This window comes from Notolepis coatsorum, assembly GCF_963971535.1.
Source record: "Notolepis coatsorum genome assembly, chromosome: 8".
Taxonomy (NCBI): Eukaryota; Metazoa; Chordata; class Actinopteri; order Aulopiformes; family Paralepididae; genus Notolepis; species Notolepis coatsorum.
The window spans coordinates 91,756,543-91,783,304 of NC_140172.1; the positions used below are offsets into that span (position 1 = coordinate 91,756,543).

A 26,762-nucleotide genomic window follows, 5' to 3' on the forward strand; every position below is an offset into this window, starting at 1 on the left:
AAAAAATCAGGCACTTTAAGCACTTCAAGGACCTTGTGCGAACCCTGGATTCTACCTTTAAGGTCATTGAAGTGTTTCTACCTCAGTGTAAATCTGCCTACAAACCATTGATTGGCAATTGAACATTCTACTCTGCATCCCTCCAGTGTGCCCTTGAATAGAGTGGTATCTAACCTGTGTTGTCAGGTGGACCGGACAGTGTGGTCGCAGGCGGCGGGGGGGAGGAGTAGGAGGCGCTGGAGGTGACCAGGCCCAGCTTCACCTGCTGAGCCTTGCGGAGCTGCAGGGCGTCCCACTCCTCCATCTCCTTCTCAAACAGCTGGTTGTCCTCCTTCACGTACTGCCGCAGGTCCGGAGGCAGCTTGTCCAAACCACTCAGCATCTGGCCTGTCTCCTTGTCGAACTCCTCTGTGGAGAGACAAGGGACCCACAAAATGGCTGCATTTATATACAGGGTTCACACAGACATTGCAAAATGAAATTCAAGGACTTAAGTATTTTTCCAAGCACTCTTTTATTTTAAAAGGGCATTAACCTGTTAAGCTGTAGCCCTATTTTCAGAGATTTCACCTAAAGGTACATGCCCAAGTAAATGGAAAATTGCTCCACTTCTACACGGTCTGTGTAGAGACATGGGGGACATAACAGACACACTGTCAAACACCTCTGTGTAGAGACATGGGGGACACACACAACAGACACACAGTAAAACTCCTCTGTGTAGAGACAAGGGAAACACAACAGACACTGTCAAATTGGATACTGGGCAGTGATTCCCATAGGCGGCCCACCACAATATCAGACAGACCACCACAATATCAGACAGACCACCACAATATCAGACAGGCCCACCACAATATCAGATAGACCACCACAATATCAGACAGGCGCACCACAATATCAGACAGACCACCACAATATCAGACAGGCCCACCACAATATCAGAGACCACCACAATATCAGACAGACCACCACAATATCAGACCACCACAATATCAGATATACCACCACAATATCAGACAGGCCCACCACAATATCAGACAGACCCACCACAATATCAGAGAGACCACCACAATATCAGACAGACCACCACAATATCAGACAGACCACCACAATATCAGACAGGCCCACCACAGTGATGCAGTAAATTATAAACAGTGCCTTGCTTGTTGCATATAGCCTGCTATTCCATAGTGTTTATTGTATTGTAGCGGTTTGACTATTTGTGCATACCAGGCAGCCTCATACCAGGCAGACTCATTTCTGACAAGGTTAACTTAGTCAGGATCGTGTCATTTGTCAAACCGACAAAACATACACGCCCATAACCCTGGAAGTTCATATTAGAACTTAAACCTCTAAAGAGACCCTCAACATAGAATATGAATATAATAAATAACATATGGAAACAAACACACTCAACACAAGATTTCCAGCAAGAATTGTATTAGAAAGAAAATAATCAAGAAAACAAAAATAATACGAGTTCAACTTCAGTTCAAATTAAATCCATTCCAGGTTTTCCAGAATCAAAACAAAACAAGGAAGCGAGTCAAAATTCACCTCAGGTTTTGCAGGAATCCCAAAATAAAAACCAAAACAAGTCATTGATACATTTCAACGATCCCGTTGTCTTCTCAATATAATAATCTCCAGGTTTCGATTGATCTGTCAATCCATAATAATACTCTCAATACTAGTTTTTTTTGTCCCGTCAGACTAGCAGTAGCATTAGTCACGAATCCACTCTCCACACAATTCACACAGACTCCTGTCATAATGAAAAACGGAGTGGGCTGAGCTCAGTCAGAGGGGTGAAACTGAAGTCCTTTTTCTGGCTGTGAGGAGAGCTGTGGGTGGAGGTGTGGGAGAAAGAAGCATGGTTATTATTAGCTCTATTGACGACCTTTGTATGCTTTACATACAAACCCCTATAACAAACGGCAGCGGATTCTGAGGGTTAAGTCAAAACTCGTCCTACTAATTCATCTAATTATTGTTCACATTGTGTTTTTGAAGGGATCAACAGAAAGCTCAAAGAGTCTCGACAAAGACCGGTGGGGTGAAAACACAATCAAACACATTTCTATCACCATTAACCTGTCAGGTCACGGTGCTGATCTGTAACTGCACTGTATAATAATAAAAAAAAAAAAAAAAAAAAAAAAAAAAAGATTTTATATGTCTGCACTCACTTTGTGTGCTCATTTCATATCTATTCTATTCTACTACTTATTGCACTATTTTACTCTGTCTATTCTATCTTACTCTTTTTTATTATTGTCTATTTTTAAAACTGAATCAAACCATACAAGGTGGCCTGTTGGGATGTTAGATCCTAATGTGAAAAACTGTAATTTTATATTTTCCTGTCTTTTTCTGTAATTCAGTCCTCCTAGTCTAGCCCAGTGTTTTTAGTGCAAAACACCATTATGGGTTAGCAAACATTAGAATTGATAAATGCTAGCTAACATTACAGTGAACGCTAGCCAACGTTATCAAAGACGGTGATGTTACCAAGCTTAAGCTAATGTTACTTTACCAGTTTTAGCCCTTCTTATTTTTATTTTTTTTTAACTATTTTACTAGTTTTAGTCTTGCTTATTTTATATATATATATATTTTTTTAACTCTTGCTAGATTTTATGTTCTTTTACAATGTAGCACTTTGAGATTTGCTCCACAACTATAAAGCGCCCTACAAATCAAATATATTATTATTATTACTAGGGATGCACGATAATTATCGGGCCGATATCAGCAATTATGACGTCATCCCGATAAACCCGATAACGTTATTAATAGCTCCGATAATATAATATATTTTTTGGTAAAAAAAAATGCGGTGTGGGTGAATTTGGATGAAGTGCGTTTGTTTTGACTGTGGGCTCCTCCCGTTTTGCCAGTACTGTGGTACGACTGATAGCGTGTGGTTTAGGAACAGGGCGTTTTACACAAATCCAGCGCTCCCTTTCTTGGCTGTGACGTAGCCACGTAAGTTTCTTGAAGCAGCGCGGATGTCAACAAAGATGGCGATGCTAGTGGGGATTGTTTCAGAGGGAAAAAGTTTGCTTGCTATTTGTAATAAATGCAATGCAGAAGTTCCACGAGGAGGGAAAAGGGCAGCGGCTTGTGATACATCCAACCTAGCCGGTCACCTGCGGCATCACCACCGCTGCGATGGTGTGTTATTGTGTTAACTTAAAAGCCTGCGACGACGCGGGGAGCTAAGCAAAGCTAGCCCCTTTCATGGCTGTGATGCAACCCTTGATTGAATTCACAGTCACTTATTGCTCCGTAGTAGCCAGGTTCATTTGCACCACCAAGGACTGCTTAAAAGCTAGCGGCTTGAGCCCTTGGGTCATTTCTGTCAAACTTCTTTAATTTAGCAAACGACTCGTCAATAGGTACAAGCGTGCTCGCGCCGTCGTCGTAGGCTTCTAACACCATCGCAGCGGTGGTTATGCCGCAGGCGACCTGCTAGGCTATGTGTCCACTCAAAGCCTTTCTTTCAAGGCGGACAGCTTTGAAAAAAGAAGAAAAAAAAGCGTTGAGCATCTTAGGTTGGATGTATTATAAGTTGTTGACGGATTGTGAATTTTCATTTGGAAAAATAAATATGGTCACTTTATCAGTCAAAACTGTTGTCTTGGCTATTGTTTCTGTTGTCTGGTTAGGTCAAAACTAGTTTCAAGTTTCAAGTTTCTTTAATAGTTGTCATACAGAAGTACAGAATACTTTCATACAACTACAGGAATATACATTTAAGTTGGTGTTAAGTTATTGTCCTGGGAAGTCTTTTTATGTATTATTATTATTGTATTGTGATATGTTTTGTTTCATGTTGGAAAAAAAAAGAAAAAAAAATTGATAAAATATATATATATATACATTAAAAAAAAATATTGTAATACAATAAATAGCGGTTATCGGTATCGGTATCGGTATCGGCCTTGAGGAGCATAAAGTTATCGGTATCGGTGTCAAAAAATCAATATCGTGCACCCCTAATTATTACTATTACATTTTCTCACAGAATTATCTGAAAAACGGGGGAAGACATGATTAGCACCACTGGCCGTCTGTGACACTCTGCACCACGTTTGTACCTTCGATGAGGAAGGGCTTCTTGTCGTTGATGTACATGAGGCAGTAGGCACTAGCGTTGCGGTAGCCTCCGAACGAGTCTCTGACCAGCTCCTCCCAGGAGGACTTGGTGACGGAGATGTCGTTGTATTTCATCCAGCGCCGCTGGTGCGGGTCATAGATGTAGGCCCAGTAGTGGCCGGCGTTGGCCTGGCCCTCATGCACCAGCACGGCATGCAGCCGGTATGGAACCTAAAGCGACGGAAATAACATTTTAAAATGTTGAAAAGTATACAGATTACTAGGGCTGACCTCAAAATAGTCGACTAAACGATCGAAAGGAGCCGTAGTCGACTGCCAACCTCTTAGTCGAATGCAAAACTATTTTAAATAAAAGAAAGTATAATATATATATTTTTTAATCATTCTTTCCAAAAGCAAGAGGCCTAGAAGCATGGCTAACGCTAAAGAAACGGGGCACAGAGGCACTGAAAGAGGATTTCCCCCGCCTAAGGAACACACTAGACTAGAGAAATATCAAGATGTATCCATCAGTGGACCAATTGCATGCTTTCGCAGAGGACAAGAAGCCTTCAGTCGACTCCTTCAGACATTAAGCACCCCCCACAGCCCAAATGGAATGATAAAAATATATACGTATATATTAGAGCTGGGCATAGATTACATTTTTTTATCTAGATTAATCGACCTGCAATCCTGGAATTAATCTAGATTAATCTAGATTAAAATGGCTCAACATTTTTTTTAAAGTCTGCCGAAGGCATTCAAAATATGTGTGTTCTACCCAAATAATGACCAAGTAAGTCCTTACTTTTTCTTTCCTCCTTACGTTTCTCAGGCCAGGTGGCCCATTACACCATGAGCCCATCTCCCGTTTCCAAAATGCATTACAGACCGTTTGAAAAAGCTGTTTTGCTATGATAATTGGTAATGAAATATCAAAATAATGTTCAATAAGATGTACTTGTTTAATAAATTGTTTTATTCAGAAGTTAACACAAATAAATAATATTACCAGTACAGTACACACTCAGGAGCAAAACAGAAAGAAGCATTTCAAACTTGAACTTGAACTATGTGACATGGCTTGACTCAATCAGTCCAATCTCTATTTCTCCTTCTTCCACCAGTCACTCAGGCAGACCAGCTTGTTCACATTGGCTGGTGACAAACTAGCTCTCCTCTTCTGCACAATATGGCCTGATAAAGAGAACAGTCTCTCGCAGACTGGCTACTCACACACACTGCTGCAGAAGCAGGTTTCTCAACAAATTAAATGTCCCGGGCCCAATTACAGTCAGAAATGTGGGAACTACTTTGTCCTCTTCAATTCCATTAGCTATAATGAAGTAATCAAAACGCTCAGTGTAACAGTTCCATAACTCCACATTGTCATCAAACGGTCCAATATTTCCAATAACCCAAGCCATTTCTGTTGTAAACACTCACGATAGTCCAGTCGATCCTTCCTTTAGTGTGTAAAGTGGATTTCCTCTTCTTGTAGATGTTTCCAAGTGCCGGGCCACAACGTGAGCTAACATGCTAACTCGCTAAGCTAACATGGTAAACAAAGGTCCCGACGGACTTCTCTTGCATTGCGCAGATTCAGACGTCCTCATCGCCGAATTGTGTTATATCCTGAGGACTTCTTAACCTCACCTGTATAACAATGATTACCGGACCACTACTTTAGTTTGACACATTATTCAGACTACAGCTCATGTACATACGTGCAATCACTTCCGGGTACCACAGCACTACGGCAAGTATTTAAGGACAATACATCACACTCCCAGACCCAACTTTGAGAATTAGATTAACGGCGTCAATTATATTATCGCGCGATACTAGTCTCGCGTTAACGCAGCACGTTAACACCGTTAACGGCCCAGCTCTAGTATATATACCGTATATATATAATTTTTTAAATTGCATATCCAGTCAAATTGCATATCCAGTCAAGTATCGGCAAATTTGGGCCAATCAAAGTCGACTATACAAATCCTTAGTCGGGGACAGGCCTACAGATTACAAAGAAGAAGAGGTGGCTTTTTCCACCTTACAACCTATGTGTATTTGAAGGTGCATTGTAGATATTCAAAAGTATTGCATACCTGCACCATGGACTTGTCAGAGTACATCAGTTCAATAGTTCTGTGGATTCTGGATATACTGCCCTGGAGATCTGGAAGGAAAATTTACTTTTACTAATCGTTACAAAGTGACATTCTACACATTGTCGATTCCATCTCTACCGATTCAAAAATGTATTTGCAAATTCCAAAACTCGATTCATACTCAAATTTCTTTCAGTCTTGAAATTACTTATTTTGGAAAAAGTCCAACTGGAAGTTTTATTGTTGTTGTTGTTGTGGAACACACAGGCTGCTTGATGAAGGCAAGTGTTGACAGAGTCAGCTATGGGGCAACAATAATATGTTCATCTTGGTTTCTATCTTTAGCCATTAAACGGCGTGGTTTATTTCACATTGGTACACAGCAGTACATGAGACATCCTTCTCTTAGGAGAGCGACGGTGGAAGAGACAGAGGGGGAGTCGGCATCTCCTTATATACCCTCTACCTGGCAGCATTAACGCTCCGCCTATAGCGCCCTCTAGTGGAAACAGTTATACACAGTTAGACAGTTACTCAGTTACTTGCAATCATACATAACCTCTAACTTTAACAGCAAGCGTTCAATGAAAGACACACTTCAGTACCACCTCCCTGAGAAGGAGGAGCTTAAAAACGATGGTGAAATGTTTTGGGAATACTACAAGCCCCACTCACATCTAATGCTTAATGCAGTCATCATGCAGTGCAGGGAGTCAGAACCCCGGTAGAAGTCCTTTCTGTGTGGAGCATGTTCTCCCTGTGTTTGTGTGGGTTTCCTCCCACAGCATTCATGCTAGGTACAAACATTGTAGCTGGAGTTGATCCCCGGGTGCAGAACTGCTGCCCACTGCTCCTAACTAGTTCCTAATGATCTGGGATGGATTAAATGCAGAGAACGAATTTTGGGTATATGTAAAAATGGGCTTGATAAATAAAATATATTCTATTCTATCATCCAGAGACGAAAGACTGGAGTAACAAGAAACATTCCAGTCAACAAAACGTACCCTGCACCACTTTTATGAACTTCCAAGCAAACTCTGAATGAGTGAAGAAAATAGCCTATTTCATTTAACCCCCTGAGGTCTAAAGTTTCTAGCTCCACCTTCTCAGAATATTCTCTTTTTTTTGTTACATAATGTAAAATTACAGATTCATACCTTCAAAATAAGCCATCAATTGTCAAATTTGAGACGATAGTTTTCAATCAATGTCTTATCAAACATTCTGGTAAAATCCTAACTATTTTTCAGGATAGGACTTGAACTTGATCCAAGTTCATTCAGCTATCTGATGAGAGAACTACACTCCCATAATTCAATGTGATCATTGTCACTAGAACCATTTCACACCTGGAGCAAAGGCCCAGTAATTCCTTTGTTATTCCAGTGAATGGACCCAGCAGGAGGCCTAGCCTAGCGACAAGCGGCCACTACATAGTTGGGTATTGAAAAAATGCTCATATACACATAGAGAATAATAATCAACAAGAAACATCAACTGTATCAATTGTATTGTACAATGAACAACCCTATATATCACTTTTGGATTACAATAGTAATACAAGGTAATGTACTGATTTCTTTTGATTTCTCTGTTTGAGAGAGAGAGAGAGAGAGAGAGAGAGAGAGAGTGTGTGTGTGTGTGTGTGTGTGTGTGTGTGTGCAGGGGAGTAGCTGGGGGGGGGGGGGGGTTAGGATGATTCCAAGGGCCCAGCAAATGCCCCAATTTTTTTTATAGATTGGGGGCCCCACATTTTTTAATAGATTGGGGGCCTACAATTTGATTCTTTCATGGGGCCCAGAATATCCAGCTACGCCCCTGTGAGCGCACCTTTCTACTCTAGAGAGCTGTCATCACCGTGATGCGCGCTTGAATGAACTGCGAGATAACTCATAACTCGTACACACACGCACTCTGTCTCTGCCAGTTATGTTGATGAAAAGCATGTTAGACTACTTTTAATACATAAATTAACGTTCCGTCGGGTCCCGTGTATTCTCGAGAATGATAATAATAATAATAATAATAATGCAGGACCTCTTCAGATTATATTATCAACGACAGACAGTGAGAAACACCCCCTCTCGCGCTGAAGAAGCATACATAGAAGCAGACTCGACACAAGTTTCGTCTCGACGCTGCGTCTCAGCGCACACACACACATACACCACATTATTCTGCGAAGCAGCTCAGTGTCCCGTGGATATTATTGCAAGAGATAATTCATACATATTATGAAAAGCCGATGCCGATCTGTGGTTTAGAATTTGGATGGGGGGTAGCGAGTCTCTGATACCTCTCACCTTTGCGCGGGGGTCTAACACCTATTCACAGCGCACACGCTTCTCTTGTGTGTGTGCGCGCGTGTGTGTATGTGCGTTTCGTGACGCGCTGTAGTTCTCTCGCAAACGGAAATAATAAGCAAGTAATGAGACATATATAGTACATCTCAAAGCACTCGAAATTGTCATTTTTCAATTTTTATCGATTTCTGAAAATATGTACGTTTAGAGCATTTAGAAGACATTCTAATTATTTTGTTCTCCGCCCACGGGAGTAATACGCCCCGTTGACTCCTGGTTAAGACAACCTGCTCCCCTAGAGCGCAGGGCTCTACAGTGCGACCATATTGCTCGCATTTGCCCCTAGAAATATGTGTGCGAGAACCGGAAAAATCAATTACTCGCACGGTGTGCGAGTGAAGATTACAGCCTCAGTCGTGCTTTTTTCTCTCCGCTGATAATCGTTAAAAAACTACAAGCAAATAACGAGGGTAACTTCCGGTCGGGGGGTTCCAAAATAAAAGAGCGACGTCTATAGCACCGGAAATACGTTTATTTTGTACATTATCTAACGTTAACACAAACCTAAACTAACAATCGGTATCGGTGGCAAATTTTCATATCGGTGCATCCCTAGCTATATCCATTCATAATTCATCCATCCAGCCTGATGTTATCATTGGGAATGGGTCTGAGCTCGCAAAAGGCCAATACCGCCGCCTAACGCCTTCCGGCACATCATTGGAATCCCTCCCCCTTGAGCTGTACGCTGATCTAAGAAGTCCGGTCCAGGTTTTCCTTCTCGGGCATGCAGTATCGTTATAACACATGGACTGGGGAGACTGGGAGCAGCGTGGATTATGCGTTTTGGTGGAGAAACGTTGGATAAATAAACGCGATCAATATTTGGAATGGCGATCAGGAATTGGATAATTTTCATAATCAGATGTGAGGTAAGGACTCTATGTTACCAATCTTGGGTTAATCCGATGTTTCTTTCGTAACGATCACGCATGTGTGTGTATGTGTGTGTGTGTGTGCGTGCGGTTGGCGCTGACCAAGGCACGGAGAATCGACTTTTCAGCCCCCGCTTCTGTTCGTGCATGAGGACACATAATACCGATAATCTATTTTCAGAACGATTCATAGATCAAGCAACAAATGGCAAGATTTCTAAGGAAATGCATTGAAGCGCGGTTTGCTTGAGTTCCTTGAGATTAGACAGAATCGCTCTGGAACTATACTCATTTACCAAGGTATAAAACGGAAATGTATGTATGAAAAAAGTATCTGTTTTTTGCATGTTGACTGGAAGAAACTCACTGACAATCGACGTGTTTATTAGATCCCTAGATATAATATTTAATATAGTTTTAGCACTCGCAAACACGACATTCTCCCCATTGCATTACAGCGATGGCATTCTAACCAGAAGGTAAACAGCGACCCCTTGGCGTCCATTGAGTTAAAAGGATACAATTCACTTTTCACTTATAGAAAACATTATCTGATCCAATATTTATGGCTTAAAACCAATTTCCGACAATTAGTAAATTTCTTGATTCAGAACAATTGTATCATGGATGAACAAAACTTTCAATGTGAATGGTTGATTTGAATTTCAAGGACTTTTTAAGCACCTTGTTAAATTTTTAGCTGTTTTCAAGGAATTCCAGGCCTTGACTTTCTTTTGTCAAAAAGCAAGCACTTTAAGCACTTCAAGGAAATTGTGCGAACCCTGGCCCCATCAATAACACTAAACATATAAAGGTCATACCACGGGTGTCATTCTCCACCTCGCTCCTCCAGCGATGCAGGCAGCCCTCCAGCACCCTCAGCTCATCCTCCGTGATGTGGCGCGGGGCAGGGTGCATGGGCAGGTCGTGGGGCAGCCGGGACTGGGTGAAGGGCTTGTGGAGGGGCATCCTCTGCTGCAGGGCCGTGGGGGCAGCGCTGGGGGCTGCGCTGGGAGCCTGGGCTGTGGCGGAGCCCTCCTGAGAAACCTCGTCTGTGCTGAAGCCGTTAAGGGACAGAACAAATAATTTAAATAAATAAAACTTAATTTCTAAATAAAAATGTATCCATCTATCGCTGCTTAAAACGCACCTCTTTTCCCTGGCCTTTGATCAGAGTTAGCCTGCCACCTGTACACTACGTTTTGCTGTTACTCTGGACTTTTTTAACAACATTTAACAACGTTGCTGACAGACAATATATAACAGTTTACAGACAATAAAAGAGACATGGTTGAATATAAAATCAGTCACACATCAACCATCAAGTCCAGAACACTTAGTGAAAACAATGGCAGCCTGATGAGTCTGCCTCCAGTGTATTCAGAATGGATTTAATTGCACCTAATGAGACCAACTCACAGGGTTCCCACAGACAGCAAAATGAAATTCAAGTTTCAAGTTTCAAGTTTCTTTAATAGTTGTCATACAGAAGTACAGAATACATTTATACAAAATGCTTCTTACTGTTTCGCTCCAGAGACTGTGTTAGACAAGATAAGTATGAAATAAAATAGTATAGCATGTAAAATAGAAGTAAAAATAGAGGTCACAGTGTTCAGTATAGACATGTACAATGTTCAATGCAGAATAGAAGTAACTGAGTTACCATACAATATACAATACTATGCAATGTACTAATATACAATACTATATAGTGCAGAGCAGAAATGGGATGAGGTACAATTTAGGTACAATTTACAGTAAGGTGTACGAGTTGTAGTGCAAATCCTTTACGAATAAATATAAAGTGTGGCTTTCAAGGACTTTCAAGTACTTTTCCAAGCACTATTTTTCATTTTAAAAGGATACAATTCACTTTAAATACTGTTTTTTATAGAAAAGAAATCTGATCCAATATTTATGGCTTAACACTTTCAGTGCCCACCACGTGATAACACGTGTTATCAGCCCGACGCCTGAATGCCCACCACGACAATTATCGTTTTTTATATATATTTTTTTTAATTCGCTTTTCAGGAACTAGAGACCAATGGCCCTCTTGCTACCAAGATTTTGAACGTCTAGAGGAAGAGGCAGATGAGGAGGATGTCCCTTCCTTTTTTTTTTTTTTTTTATTGATCTTTTCCCCCCTCCTTTTTCCTCCGATTTTCTCCCATCCCAATGTTAGTCGTTATGCCAATTCCCAATCCCCTTCCTGGTCGCTGCGCACTTACCCCCCACAGTCGGTCTGGGAGAGTGGAGGCTACCACGACCACGTGCTTCCTCCGACACACGTCCAGCCAATCAACCGCTTCTTTTCACCTGGCAGCGCGGATTCTCACTGAGAGGGCGTAGCGTGTGGAAGGATCACACTATCCCACTTAGATCCTATCCACGCTTAGCAGGCGCCCCGACCGAACTGTAGGAGTCGCTGTTTACAACGACCCGGACCCACCCCGCCAGCTTCTCCCACCCTCTAATACTGCCAATTGTATTAGTGTGAACGGCCAGCCAAGCTGGTGACAACCCCGGAGGTGTGAGCTGGATTCGAACAGGCGAATCCAGCCGCTCCCGGGTTGGTGACGAACGCAATCTCCATTACGCCACCTGACCGCCCTAGGAGGATGTCCCTTCTAATTAGAGGGGTAAGTTAGGCATCACTATCTCACACTGACTCATTCACTCACACACGTTTCTAACTATGTATTATATGAATGTGTCTACAGTATAGAGTGTACATGTACATGGTATGCTAGTTAGTTATTGTAATATTTTCATAATTTACAGGCCGGGGCAAAGGTCGGGGCAAAGGCCGGGGCAGAGGCCGTAGAAGCAGGTCAGCTCCTCGTGGGAGCCAGGATGAATGGAGCTCTGGCAATTTTGTGCCAACAAAGATTGCCTTCGATGCAGAGCCAGGACCACTCCAAGATGCGGCCACCATCGCATCAACATTTACATTTACATTTAGTCATTTAGCTGACGCTTTTATCCAAAGCGACTTACAAGTTCTGTACGACAAGACAGCAAGAAGGGTACAACTCTATCAGCTGAGTAACAATGTTCATCAAGTGTTGCGTGTTACAGTGTAGGTTAGTTTATTAGGACAAGTGCATGACAGTAAGGTTAGTCAGGGTTAGATTTTTTATTTTTATTTTTATTTTTTTTCATTTCAGATAATGGTTGAAGAAGTGAGTCTTTAGTCGACGGCGAAAGATTGGACGGGATTCGGCTGTCCTAACTGGGATGGGTAGTTCATTCCACCATTGTGGGGCAAGGACTGAGAATAGGCGGCTTCTCTTTGATGACCCTCCGGGAGCTTGGATAGGAGTAGGTCTGAGGCGGCCAGAAGATGCAGAGCGTAGGGGTCTTGAGGGTGTGTAGTTAGAGACCATTGACCGGAGGTAGGCGGGAGCGGTTCCCTTTGCTGCACGGTATGCTAGGTCGAGGGCCTTGAAGCGGATACGTGCAGCAATGGGGAGCCAGTGCAGGTCCCTAAGAAGTGGGGTGACATGGGCCGACTTCGGTAGGTTTGATATCAGGCGGGCCGCTGCGTTTTGAATGAGTTGAAGAGGCTTGGTGGCAGTGGCCGGGAGGCCAGCTAGCAGTGCGTTGCAGTAGTCGAGGCGGGAGATGACTGTTGATTGGATGAGGAGTTGGGTGGCTTCTTTTGTCAGGAAGGGGCGTATCCTTCTGACGTTGCTCAGGAGGAATCAGCAGGTTCTGGTTGTCGCTGCGATGTGAGCAGAGAAGTTCAACTGGTCGTCGAGGACAACACCGAGGTTCTTGGCGGTCGGGGACGCGGTCACAGCTGCATTCTCGACTGTGATGGAGAGGTCGGTCAGGGGGGAGGATTTGGCCGGCAGGTGGAGCAATTCTGTTTTGCTTAGGTTCAGTTTGAGGTGGTTGGTCGTCATCCAGGCGGAGATGTCGGACAGACAGGCCGAGATCCGCTCAGAGACGTGGATATCTGAGGGAGGGAAGGAGAGGAAGAGTTGAGTATCATCGGCATAACAATGATATGAGAGGCCATGAGACGTGATAATGTTACCCAGTGATTTAGTGTAGAGGGAGAAGAGAAGGGGTCCTAGGACCGAGCCCTGGGGGACACCCGTCCGGAGGGGGCGGGTGGCCGACAGAGTCCCTCTCCATGACACTTGGTAGGAGCGGTCGTTGAGGTATGATGTCAGCCATGTCAGCGCAGATCCAGCCACTCCCATTCCTGCGAGGGCCGCGAGGAGGATCTGATGGTTGACTGTGTCGAAGGCTGCAGATAGATCTAGGAGAATCAGGACAGAGGAGAGGCCTTTCGCTTTTGCTAAGTGAAGTGCCTCTGTGGAATGGCCAGTCCGGAAGCCAGACTGATTGGGGTCTAGGAGGTCATTCTGTAAGAGATAAGCAGTAAGTTGGTTGGATACAGCACGTTCAAGTGTTTTAGAAAGAAAGGAGAGAAGAGAGACAGGACGATAGTTGGCTATGACGGTGGGGTTCAGGGTTGGTTTTTTTATGAGGGGCGTGACTCTGGCTTGTTTTAGGGAGGTGGGGACCACCCCCGAGTTGAGTGAGGAGTTGATGGTTGCAGTTAGGAATGGGAGGATGTCCGGTGCTATGGTCTGGAGGAGTGGGGAGGGTAGCCGGTCCAGCTGGCATGTAGTCGGACGGTTCGACGTTACTAGTGTCAGGGTCTCGGCTTCTGTAATGGGAGAGAAAGATGACAGAGTGAAGGATGAGGTTCTCGATTCAGCGTTTGGAATGGGTGGGGGTTGGGAGAAGGAGCTGCGGATGTTCTCCACTTTTTCCTCAAAGAAGATCGCAAAGTCTTCGGCAGAAAAAGATGAGGGAGGAGGGGGTGGGGGGGGAGTGAGGAGGGAGGACATGGTAGCATGCAGTTTGCGAAGATTCTTGGCAGAGGCCTCGATCCTATGGTGAAAGAAAGCCCCCTTGCCTTTCTGCGTCTGTTCCTCACAGACGAACTCATGGGTAACATTGTACAGCAAACTAACTTGTACGCCCAACAGACAATGACCCTCATTGATCCCGACCGGGTGAGTAACAGGCTACGAAGGTGGAAGCCTGTCACCGTTGCAGAGTTATGGAAGTTCTTGGGAATACTCTTCCTGACGGGGATCGATCACAAGCCATCACTGTATATGTACTGGTCAACTGTAAAATATTTCTATTGCCCCCATTTTTCAAACACAATGTCACGCAACAGATATCAGCTAATTTGGAGGTTCCTACATTTAAGTGACAACCAGACTATAGACATTGCTGATAAACTTTACAAAGTGCGCCCAGTCCTAGACTACCTTGTGAACCGATTCCAGGAGCTCTATCAGCCCAGCCAGGATATTAGCATAGATGAGGGGATGCTGGCCTAGCGTGGACGCTTAGTGTTCAAAGTATATAACCCCCTGAAGCCCACGAAATATGGCATCAAGTCATATGTGCTCTGTGAATCTCGCACTGGTTACTGCTTTGCACTGCAGCCATATTGTGGGAACCCAGGGAACCTCAAGGACACGGTCGTGGCGCTCCTAGGACGTTTGGCAGATTGTGGCTATCGATTGTTCATGGATAATTTGTACAACTCAATGGCCCTGTCTGACATACTCCTACAGTTGAGGACCCACGTCTGCGGTACCTTGAGGAAGAACCGTGGAGAACCGGAGCAGCTAAAGCAGCTAACCAATGCTGACCTTGCGGTGGGCGAGACCATGGCCCTGCACAACAAATGGGTCATGGTTCTCGCCTGGAGAGACAAGAGGATTGTCAAAATGATCAGCAGCTTTCACCAGGGCACTCTAGTGGAAACACGCGTCTGGCGGAAAGGTGCAAGTGAGAGGGAAAAGGTAATGAAGCCGGACTGCGTGCTTGCATATAATTTGTCGATGAACGGAGTGGACAAGTTGGATCAACATATCGCAAACTATCCTTTCATTAGGAAGACTGCAAAGTGGACCAAGAAGTTCGTAGTCTATTTGATTCAAATAGCCATGGCCAATGCCTTTGTTCTGTACAGAGCCAGACACCCAACAGGACCCTGCAAGACACTCATGCAGTTCCAAATCGGTGTAATCGCTGACTTGAGTGATGAGGCAGAGGCAGGTCACAAAGTGGCAGGTGTAGCATGTGCCGGTGAGGCAGACGAGGAAGATGAGGCAGATGAGGAAGATGAGGCAGATGAGGCAGATGCAGGTGCCGCAGGTGGGAGGGAGTGTGATCCCAAGGCCCCAAGGACAGATCCGCAGTGCAGGTTGGATGGCAACATAAAAGCACATACTATGCTGAAGTACGCATGTTGTGAAGGGCCAGATTAAACCGAATATATATATTTATTTATATATATATATTTAATTGTATTTGTATATTCTCTAATATTCCCTGATATCCCTTGTATATTCCTTGTACAATATGCATTGAATATCCATTCTAGCCTACTGAACATCCCATAATAGTCTCCATTCTACTATTGGTCGAGACCTTGGTGCCAGGCTGCCATACCCCCCAGACCCAGTTCAAACGTACCGCTCAACATGTACGAACAAGTCCTAGTTCCGCGTAGGAATCTGGCTACCGCACCACTAATGGTACTATTTGTTCATAGTGCGTATATATACTGCGCTACTAAAGTAGGACTTCCCTTTTTAGTCCAGTTTCTTACCCTCCAATAGAGTGACAGACGTAAAGCCTCCCCGTGACGCGACGTGTGGGAGTAAGGCCAAGTTCGGCCTACCATCGGTATTGAGACATCGTGTATATTAATATGTGAATAGTCATATTTGGCACTATATCGTCGAGTTGGACGTAGTCTATTAAGCTAATAATAGTCTATTCATATGTAGTGCTTCGTGCGGTCAGAATACTATCGTAGTCAGTACCCCCATCGTTTCGGGTAGAACTGGCTGCTTATCCAGGGTGGCCGACCCCATGTGAGGCTGCACCCGAGGAGCCCCAGAGCCGACGAGCGAGTGGACCTGCATACCGGATTATTCTACCGACGACAGCCCGCCTTCCCAGGCACGGATTATGCTTTGTATACAGTGATTATTCTATGGATAAAGACCAACACTGCCGTGTGTTGGAAAACCCCCCCCCCCCGGAGAGGACGACAGGTGAGGAGACGCTCTACACGACGAGGTCGCTTCACGTCTCTCCATCGTGGACCGGAGGAAGCTGGCCCACAGAGAGTCCAACTGCTTTCATCTGTGGATCGAGGATCGCTGAGGCACCGAGCCGCACAACCGTGGGTTCTCCCAGGATACCCTCGGCCAGACGGATACAGCCAGACTCTACCCCCCCCCCCTTCTCCAGTTGTCTTACAAGCGACCGGAATTCCCCCCTAGTGTATCCAGTTCTATAATCATTAAAGTATCATTGCTATTATTCCTTAAATATTCCAGGTTGTATATTTACCGCCTGCGCCACCAGAGATTGGACGTTCTCTATTGATATACCAACGAATACTCATTTGCCATAAAAGTGCATCCTATTTCAAATCATAAATGTAATTAAGTGATTGCTCTACATACCTTTTGCTATGTATTAATTATTATTAAACGCAGACTTTCGACTTGGTACATTTGTGTTGGATCGTTTCATCTACGTGGGAGTGTTTACCATAATTATTTATGCCTAGTACTGGGTGGCCAGAGTCTAAAGTACAAGAGGTAGTGGTAGTAAGTATCATATCTAACAATACAGTCAGGGAATTGTACCCCTCAGTTACAATTGGTCCTTCGAGCCGGATGGTAATTAGTGTAATATTAATATAGTGTTATTAATATTGAAATGGCCTATGATGAACACTCCACGAAACGATCCTCCTAACCAACGCCCGCAGCGCGAACGACGGCTCCCTCAGTACTTAGAGGCTTACGCTGTCAGTCAACAACCTAGTCTTCTACTAACAGTAAACGCGGTAAAACTAGAAAGTAAAAGTATGTCTAACCCCAACGCCCAGACTACCCCGACCATAGAGGCCCCTACGGGTTCTAATGTAACTGACCAAGCTCACGGTGGGGACCAGTGGGAACCAGACATGACTTCACACCCCGCCAGTACTGAAGAAGTAGTCCCCGATGAGTCCCGGGAGGAATACAACGCTACCGAGAGAGAACTCGGCACGGAAGAAGACGGGGAGAGCACCGTGGAGATAGAGCTCCAAGGCTCCGCAAGGAGTACCCCGAGGGAAGGCTCCCCTATACAACCGCCTTCTCCCAGCGAGGCAGAGAGGACCCTACAGCAGGCCTTCCTCATCAGCCTGAACGCCGCTGCTGAACGCGACCGACTGCAGATCCAGCAGCGGAGCGAAGAAGAGCATATACGTCTAGAAATAAGACGCATTCAGATGGAAGAGAATGTGGCCCGAGACCGAGCAGACAACCAGCGAGCAGCTGCTGGTGCTCTACGGGACGCAGAGCGCGACTGACAGCAAGCGCAACTAATAGAACAGCTGATCAGACGGACAACACCCTCTCCCTCCGCCAGAGGCTCCAGGAACTCGTCTAGACACACCTCCAGGGCGGCATCCCCTAGCCGAGTAAACAACCCTGAACTTGACCAACAGACGAGGTCTATACCCCCCACAGACCACCTCCCCCCACCGGTCCAAGCGAGACCTAGCAACCGGGAAGGAGCAGCATATCCTGTGGAGAGGCTAAACCAGAGACTACAAGCACTGGATGACCTAACTGAAGACGAAGAGGAAGAGGAGGAGAACCGCGCCCGACGACAGCACAGTACTCTACCGGACCAGGAGGTCCGGTACAGCCCAGGCTATACTCCCGCGGAGCTGCGCTACAGACCCCCGACTCTATACACGGGTGAGCACGACGCACGACCCGCACCGAGGAACAGCACCTGGACAAGCGGGCCATGGTACACTGCCGGTACCAGCCCATACCAAGGAGCGGGAGGAGACTCGCCTAGGAGGCCTCTCCCCCAACGCTCGCCGATGTATCCACAGTCAGCGTCATACAATGGCACGCCTATGGTACCCGACTTCACCCAAGAGAACCGGGCCCAGTATACAGAACTCCGCATGTGTCTGGAGACCATGTTGGTGGATGTATTGGATGAACGCCATAAATACGACTTCCACCACCCCATACACAGCAGCGCTGGTAGCATTGGACCAGAGGTATGGGCGCATATGGGATTACGTGATCCAGGAGATCCGACACATCGACCGCTTACCCCCAGCAATAGACAATCGAGCACTGGACGACCTGTCCATCAGAGTGCAGTCCCTGGTAGGGATGTTGGGAGCGCAGAGAGAGAAGGGGAGGCATGAACTTTACGCCAACTCAAATGTGGAAAGGATCTTGGAGAAGCTGCCGCCCGCTCGACAGGAGCGTTTTAGGCGGCAGAGAGACCACCGAGACCCGAATGGCCCCGAACCGAACCTCCTCGATCTAGCAGACTTCCTGGCGAGAGAAGTCAGCAGCCTACGGCTAGATACATTCGGACGGAGCACCCCTGGCTCCAGAGAAGGAACCAGACGACTAAATGATGGAAGAAGATCGGTGACTGTGATGCACCAATCGGAGTCAGTACCGAGCAGCAGGAGCCACAGTACCCCCTCCAGAACGGAGAAGTGGAAGATAGTGTGCCCCTACTGTGAGAAAGAACACTGGCTAGCGCAATGTGACTCCTTCCCCAAGCTGAACGCGGAGGAAGCAAGTCAATGGATAAAGTCCAACAAGCGCTGTTTTCGCTGTGCGCGCTCACACATGGCAGCCGAATGCCGCTTAAAGAAAAGGTGCACCAAGTGCGATGGAGCCCATCTGGACATACTTCACGACAGTAACAGACGGCGCCCTTCACCCGCACCATCCAGCAGCAAAGCGAGCGTCATGTACATCGATCCCGCCAGCAGCAGTGGAGCCCGAGTACTCCTAAAAGTAGTGCGTGTGACACTAAGCTACCAGAATAAAGTCCTGGACACTTACGCCGTCCTCGATGACGGGTCAGAGAAGACCCTTCTGCTCGCCTCCGCTGCGGCCCAGCTAGGGCTGCGGGGAAGCGAAACCCAAATGACAATTCGGACAATAAGACGAGATTTGAAGACGATAAAGGGCGAGAATGTCTCATTCTCTATCGCAGCAAGCGGCCAGCCTGAGCGACGGTACCAGATTACAGACGCTTTCACCAGCCAAGAAATAGGACTGTCGCGGTACACATACCCCGTCGCCAAGCTGATGGAGAAATATGCACATCTGCGCAAGTTACCGATCCCGCTCATAGACAATGCTATGCCGACCCTGTTGATAGGCTCCGACCATGCAGACCTCATTGTCCCGATAGACCGGGTTCATACCGGACCCCGAGGCTGTCCTGCAGCAGTCGAGACCCGTTTGGGATGGACTCTCCAAGGCCCGCTCGCCAAATCTCTCAACCGAAGTACAGCCACTAGATGTCTCCACTCCCGAGTCACAGAGGGAGAAACCGGACTCCTGCAACACGTAGAGCGGCTATGGACCTTGGAACAAATGCCCTTTAAGAACGGAAAGAAAGACATTCGCTCTAAAGATGACATTTACGCCATTCACCTCCTCGAGACAGGGACCAAGAGAGTCCCGGTCAACGGCGTGTTGAGATACGCCACGCCACTCCTGCGGCGAGAAGGAATGCCTACTTTCCACGCCAAGACAGACGCCACAGAACGGTACCTGCTGAACACGGAGCGGCGCTTAGCCAAGAACCCCGCCCAAGAGAGTGTATACCGCGCCGAGATTGAGAAGCTCATCATAGCGGGACACGTCACAAAGATGGACATTAAAGAGGCTGACCAGACCACTGAATCGTGGTACGTGCCTCACCACAAGGTCCATCACAACGGTAAAGACCGCATAGTATTTAACTGCAGCTACCAGATCGGATCCCAAAATCTGAATAAAGAGTTACTGCCCGGTCCCACACTCGGCCCCTCCCTACTCGGCGTTCTACTCCGCTTCCGCCAGGAAAAGGTGGCCATCAGCGGGGACATTAAAGGAATGTTCCTGCAGGTGAGATTAGTAGAGGAGGACAAGCCCCTGTTACGGTTCCTATGGAGAGAGAAGCCAGGAGATGAGCACCCAGCCATCTACCAATGGGAAGTCCTCCCCTTCGGAACGACGTGCAGCCCCTGCTGTGATACATTTGCACTACAGAAACATGTAGCAGAGGACCCAGCAGCGGACGAAGAGGTCCGACACAGCGTAAAGAACAGCTTCTACGTAGACAACTGTCTACAAAGCCTTTCAACCCAGGAAGAAGCCGAGGCTCTCCTGATTAAACTCTGCGCCTCATTGATCAAAGGCGGCTTTGATCTCAGGCAGTGGGCCAGCAGCGATCCGCAAGTACTGCGCAGCCTCTCCTCCGAGGACAAGGCAGCCAGCAGCGAGACCTGGATGGCTACAATCCCGGGAGAAGCCCATGAGATGACCCTGGGATTGGTGTGGCGATTCAAAACAGATTCGCTTCACTACAGACACAAGCCCCTGACTACGGAGCAGGGAAGGCCGGCGGCGGCGCCGACCACCAGACGGAGTGTGTACACAACACTCGCCCGACAATATGACCCGCTAGGATGTATTCTACCGTACACCACCAGGGCAAAAATGATTGTACGAGCATTGTGGGACAAGGACCAGGGCTGGGACGACCCCATTCCCGCACACCTTGCATCCACCTGGAGAGAGTGGGAGATGGAGCTCCACTCACTCCCAGGCGTTAACATGCGCCGAAGCTACTTCCCACCCACGGTGAGGCCAGAGACATGTAAAATGGACTTACACGTCTTCAGTGACGCCTCAGAGGTCGCATACGGATCAGTAGCCTACTTGCGGGCCCAAGAAGAGGGGGGAGAGATCTACACAGCATTTGTCCTCGCCCGCTCGGGAATAGCCCCACGCAAGCAACAATCTATCCCACGTCTAGAGCTCTGCGCAGCCCTAGCCGGAGCGCACCTAGCCACGCTCATCCAACGTGAGCTCACCATACCGGTGTCTAGAACAATCCTGTGGTCAGATTCCACGACAGTACTCGCCCGGATCAAATCGGACTCATGCAAGTACAAAGTCTTCGTGGGAGTCAGAGTCACCGAGATTCAAGACTTAACCGAAGAGTTAACCGGAGAAACAGAGTGGCGCTACGTTGATACAAAACAGAACCCAGCTGACGTCATCACCCGGGGAATGCCCCTAGATGACCTCACGCGTCGCAATGTCTACAGTGACGGCCCAGCATTCCTAAAGCTCCCGGAAGGAGAGTGGCCCACGCCTATCCCGAGGGAAGCAAGTCAAGAGGAGGCTGAGAATAAGAAACCTATGTTCTGTGGATTGAGCACTGTTATCTCCGCAGACCCCAACATAGATGATTGCACTACCATAGAGAGTGCACAACAAAGGACAAACTTCAAAGGCGGCGAAAGAGAGCTGAGAGAGAGCTTCCAAGCTATGGGCCCAGAACTTAAGACCCACCTCGCTCCAGCACAGATTGACTTCCAATTCAACCCCCCAAACGCACCCCACTTCGGTGGTACTTGGGAACGGGAAGTGCGTTCCATAAAGACAGCCCTGTACGCAGTACTTGGGGCCCAGACTGTGGCGGAAGAAGTCCTAATGACAGTCCTCACGGAGATTGAGGGAGTATTGAACTCTAAGCCCCTCGGCTACGTCTCCAGCGATGTGGCGGATATCGACCCAGTTACCCCCAACACACTCCTGATGGGGCGGCTAGATCCCGCGTTACCCCAGACAATGTACTGGCCTGAAGAAGCGAACGGCCGACGAATGTGGAGGTACAGCCAAGTATTAGCCGACAAGTTTTGGAGCAGTTTCCTACTGCACTACCTACCGTCTCTACAGACCCGCCAGAAGTGGGTAAAGGAGAGAGACAATTTGACAGAAGGAACAGTCGTCATGATTATTGATCAATCACTGCCCAGAGCTATGTGGCCGGCCGGCCGCGTAAGCAAAGTGATCACCGGTGCCGACGGCAAGGTCCGAGCAGCTGAAGTGCTTGTCCAGGGTCGCACTTACACCCGTCCCGTGGCGAGGCTCATAGAACTGCCCCGACTCCCAGACACAATCGATGATGACCATGACCCTATAACCCTATGACTTTGTGAAGTTGACTGACCCCTACAGCAAACCCTTATGTGTAAATAGACAACGCGATTAATCTGTCTCTGCTTAACTGATTAGGTCTGGGACCAATCAGGGGGTGGCTGTTGTGAAGGGCCAGATTAAACCGAATATATATATTTATTTATATATATATATTTAATTGTATTTGTATATTCTCTAATATTCCCTGATATCCCTTGTATATTCCTTGTACAATATGCATTGAATATCCATTCTAGCCTACTGAACATCCCATAATAGTCTCCATTCTACTATTGGTCGAGACCTTGGTGCCAGGCTGCCATACCCCCCAGACCCAGTTCAAACGTACCGCTCAACATGTACGAACAAGTCCTAGTTCCGCGTAGGAATCTGGCTACCGCACCACTAATGGTACTATTTGTTCATAGTGCGTATATATACTGCGCTACTAAAGTAGGACTTCCCTTTTTAGTCCAGTTTCTTACCCTCCAATAGAGTGACAGACGTAAAGCCTCCCCGCGACGCCACGTGTGGGAGTAAGGCCAAGTTCGGCCTACCATCGGTATTGAGACATCGTGTATATTAATATGTGAATAGTCATATTTGGCACTATATCGTCGAGTTGGACGTAGTCTATTAAGCTAATAATAGTCTATTCATATGTAGTGCTTCGTGCGGTCAGAATACTATCGTAGTCAGTACCCCCATCGTTTCGGGTAGAACTGGCTGCTTATCCAGGGTGGCCGACCCCATGTGAGGCTGCACCCGAGGAGCCCCAGAGCCGACGAGCGAGTGGACCTGCATACCGGATTATTCTACCGACGACAGCCCGCCTTCCCAGGCACGGATTATGCTTTGTATACAGTGATTATTCTATGGATAAAGACCAACACTGCCGTGTGTTGGAAACCCCCCCCCCCGGAGAGGACGACAGGTGAGGAGACGCTCTACACGACGAGGTCGCTTCACGTCTCTCCATCGTGGACCGGAGGAAGCCGGCCCACAGAGAGTCCAACTGCTTTCATCTGTGGATCGAGGATCGCTGAGGCACCGAGCCGCACAACCGTGGGTTCTCCCAGGATACCCTCGGCCAGACGGATACAGCCAGACTCTACCCCCCCCCCTTCTCCAGTTGTCTTACAAGCGACCGGAATTCCCCCCTAGTGTATCCAGTTCTATAATCATTAAAGTATCATTGCTATTATTCCTTAAATATTCCAGGTTGTATATTTACCGCCTGCGCCACCAGAGATTGGACGTTCTCTATTGATATACCAACGAATACTCATTTGCCATAAAAGTGCATCCTATTTCAAATCATAAATGTAATTAAGTGATTGCTCTACATACCTTTTGCTATGTATTAATTATTATTAAACGCAGACTTTCGACTTGGTACATTTGTGTTGGATCGTTTCATCTACGTGGGAGTGTTTACCATAATTATTTATGCCTAGTACTGGGTGGCCAGAGTCTAAAGTACAAGAGGTAGTGGTAGTAAGTATCATATCTAACAATACAGTCAGGGAATTGTACCCCTCAGTTACAACGCACCCACCCCAAAGAAGAAGCATCCCATGAGAGTGTGCCGGGTCTGTACGAAAAACGGCACTAGGCGGGAAACCAGATCATACTGCTCAAAGTGTGGAGTCCCCCTGCATCAAGAGTGTTTCACACTCTACCACACAAAGAGAGATTATGCTAGCTGAGCATTATCTCTAGCATAATCTCTCTTTGTGTGCTAGAGTGGAAACACTCCATGAAATATATATATATATGGATGGATGCGTACTTCCCTGTAGTATGTGTTATGATATCCGAGTGTATACATTTACATTTAGTCATTTAGCTGACGCTTTTATCCAAAGCGACTTACAAGTTCTGTACGACAAGTCATCAGGAAGGGCACAACTCTATCAGCTGAGTAACAATGTTTGTCTGAGGCGGCCAGAAGATGCAGAGCGTAGGGCTCTTGAGGGTGTATAGTGTATAGTGTCTTGTAAATAGTGTAAGTATTTCACAATATAGGTATTACTGGTTGTACAGAACAAAGGTGTTGGCACATGGATATATTTGGAACACTATTCTTGGTCCACTTTCAGAGTAGCAATGTTGGTCTCACTTGTCAATGCCGTTCATCAGTGTCCTGGTGTTAGCTGCTGATCATTTTCAGAGTACATATGGCTCACTTTACTAACTAACACACTTTACATGTACATATGTGTTCTGATGCACAAACACAATGGTTATCGGCCATTTTGCCAGGTCGAAACTAATGCACTTGAATACATTTACTGTGAATGTTCTAAATGCACAAACTGGTTATCTGCCATTTTGTCAGGTCAAAACTAACATACTTTACATGTAAATATGTGCATCTGCCATTTTGCCAGGTCGAACCTAATGCACTTGAATACATTTACTGTGAATGTTCTAAATGCACAAACTGGTTATCTGCCATTTTGTCAGGTCAAAACTAACATACTTTACATGTAAATATGTTCATCTGCCATTTTGCCAGGTCGAAACTAATGCACTTTACTGTGAATGTTCTAAATGCACACATTCAATGGTTATCTGTCATTGGGCTAGGTCAGTGCTTCTCAAACTTTTTCTGTCAGGCCCCCCTTTGGCGGACCAAAATATTTTGGGCCCCCCCCCCTCGCCCCAACAAAATAGTAATGAAATGGGCCATGTTTAAATTTATTGAAATAACACCAATATCGTGACCTTTCAAATTGTGCAACCACTTTACAACTGTGCAATTGTGCAACAACATAACAATACAGTCCAATACACACTCAAAGACTGTGCTTTTTAAAAAATAGAGACATCTTGTAACATTGCAATACAATTCAATTGACACTCAAGACAGCTTTTTCAAAAATAGAGACATCTTGTAACATTGCAATACAATTCAAGGACACTGCTTTAAAAAAAATAAAAATAGATAGAAAACTTTGTGAAAAAAACTTGTGAAAGAACTTTGCAATTTGTGCAAAAAAAGAGAAAATGTAAGTAAATTATGTGAGTCATCACAGCATTAGTGGCTGCAATGAGCCTGTTTTGCCTGCGCACCGTCAGAGCAAAAGCCCACACAGTTCTCCCATTTCAGTCCATGTTCTGTCAGGTAACTGTCAATCATTTTGAAGAGCTCATCAGCGGTCGCTCTGTTTTTGACATATTTGCAAAACAGCAGATCTTCACTCAGTGACTGGGAATTTACAAAGCGAACATAGGAAATAAGCAAACAGTCTTTATTGCTGTCAGTCTTTGACAAGGCAACACGCATGTCATCCTCAAGGCTCAACTTGGCCCTATATTTTGTTTTCAGAGCGGTCATGGATGAAAAGCCAGCTTCACACAGATACTGTATGTGGTGCTGAATGGTATCAACACCTCAACTGCTGCATCATGAGATACTTGGTACTCAGCACCACACTCTGAAACTAGCTCTCCAGGTGGTATCAGATGAGATTTCAAAGAGTTCTTCCAAGAGTTTGGATGGAGATGCGTCAGGAAGCTTTGTCTCAATGTTGTCTGTAAAGTTTTTTTTTATCCAGAGTAACTTGGTGATCCTTTTCTGTGTTTTATTAAATAATGATTTTCAGATTTTGAGAAATGGTATTTTCATGGAGAACAGTGCAGCTGCAACAGATAGCACTTTAGTGATAATTTTCTGTAATAAAAAAAAAAAAAAAAAAAAAACGCTAGGCCAGCATCCCCTCATCTATGCTAATATCCTGGCTGGGCTGATAGAGCTCCTGGAATCGGTTCACAAGGTAGTCTAGGACTGGGCGCACTTTGTAAAGTTTATCAGCAATGTCTATAGTCTGGTTGTCACTTAAATGTAGGAACCTCCAAAAATAAATCTCAAGGCCCCCCCTGTCATGCCTCTGCGCCCCCCCTGGGGGGCGCGCCCCCCACTTTGAGAAACACTGCGCTAGGTCAAAACTAGAGATGTTCCGATACAATTTTTTCCTTTCCGATCCGATTCCGATACCTAAGCTTTGGGTATCGGCCGATACCGATACTTATCCGATACCAGTGCATACATTAAAAAAATTAAAAAATATTATATAAATTATAAAACTTTTTTTTTTTTTTTTTTAAATACAACTACTGTTTATATACTGTTTTTTTTTTAGTAATAACTATAAAGTTTTATTCAACAACAGGTGATTGTATAGATTAGTATTAGTATCA

At 45.9% G+C, this 26,762-nt stretch overlaps 1 protein-coding gene across 3 annotated transcripts in view; it reads right to left on the minus strand.

Annotated features, from left to right (window-relative positions):
- usp25 (ubiquitin specific peptidase 25) overlaps positions 1 to 26,762 on the minus strand; it is a 189,758-nt gene that overhangs the window by 53,607 nt on the left and 109,389 nt on the right. For all 3 annotated transcript variants that reach the window (XM_084320122.1, XM_084320123.1, XM_084320121.1), the window contains exons 14-17: positions 10,287 to 10,522; positions 6,222 to 6,292; positions 4,110 to 4,338; positions 175 to 408 (exon numbers count right to left, since the gene is read on the minus strand). In XM_084320122.1, the coding sequence (XP_084176248.1) occupies positions 175 to 408; positions 4,110 to 4,338; positions 6,222 to 6,292; positions 10,287 to 10,522 (770 nt within the window). The remainder of the gene's footprint in view (positions 1 to 174; positions 409 to 4,109; positions 4,339 to 6,221; positions 6,293 to 10,286; positions 10,523 to 26,762) is intronic.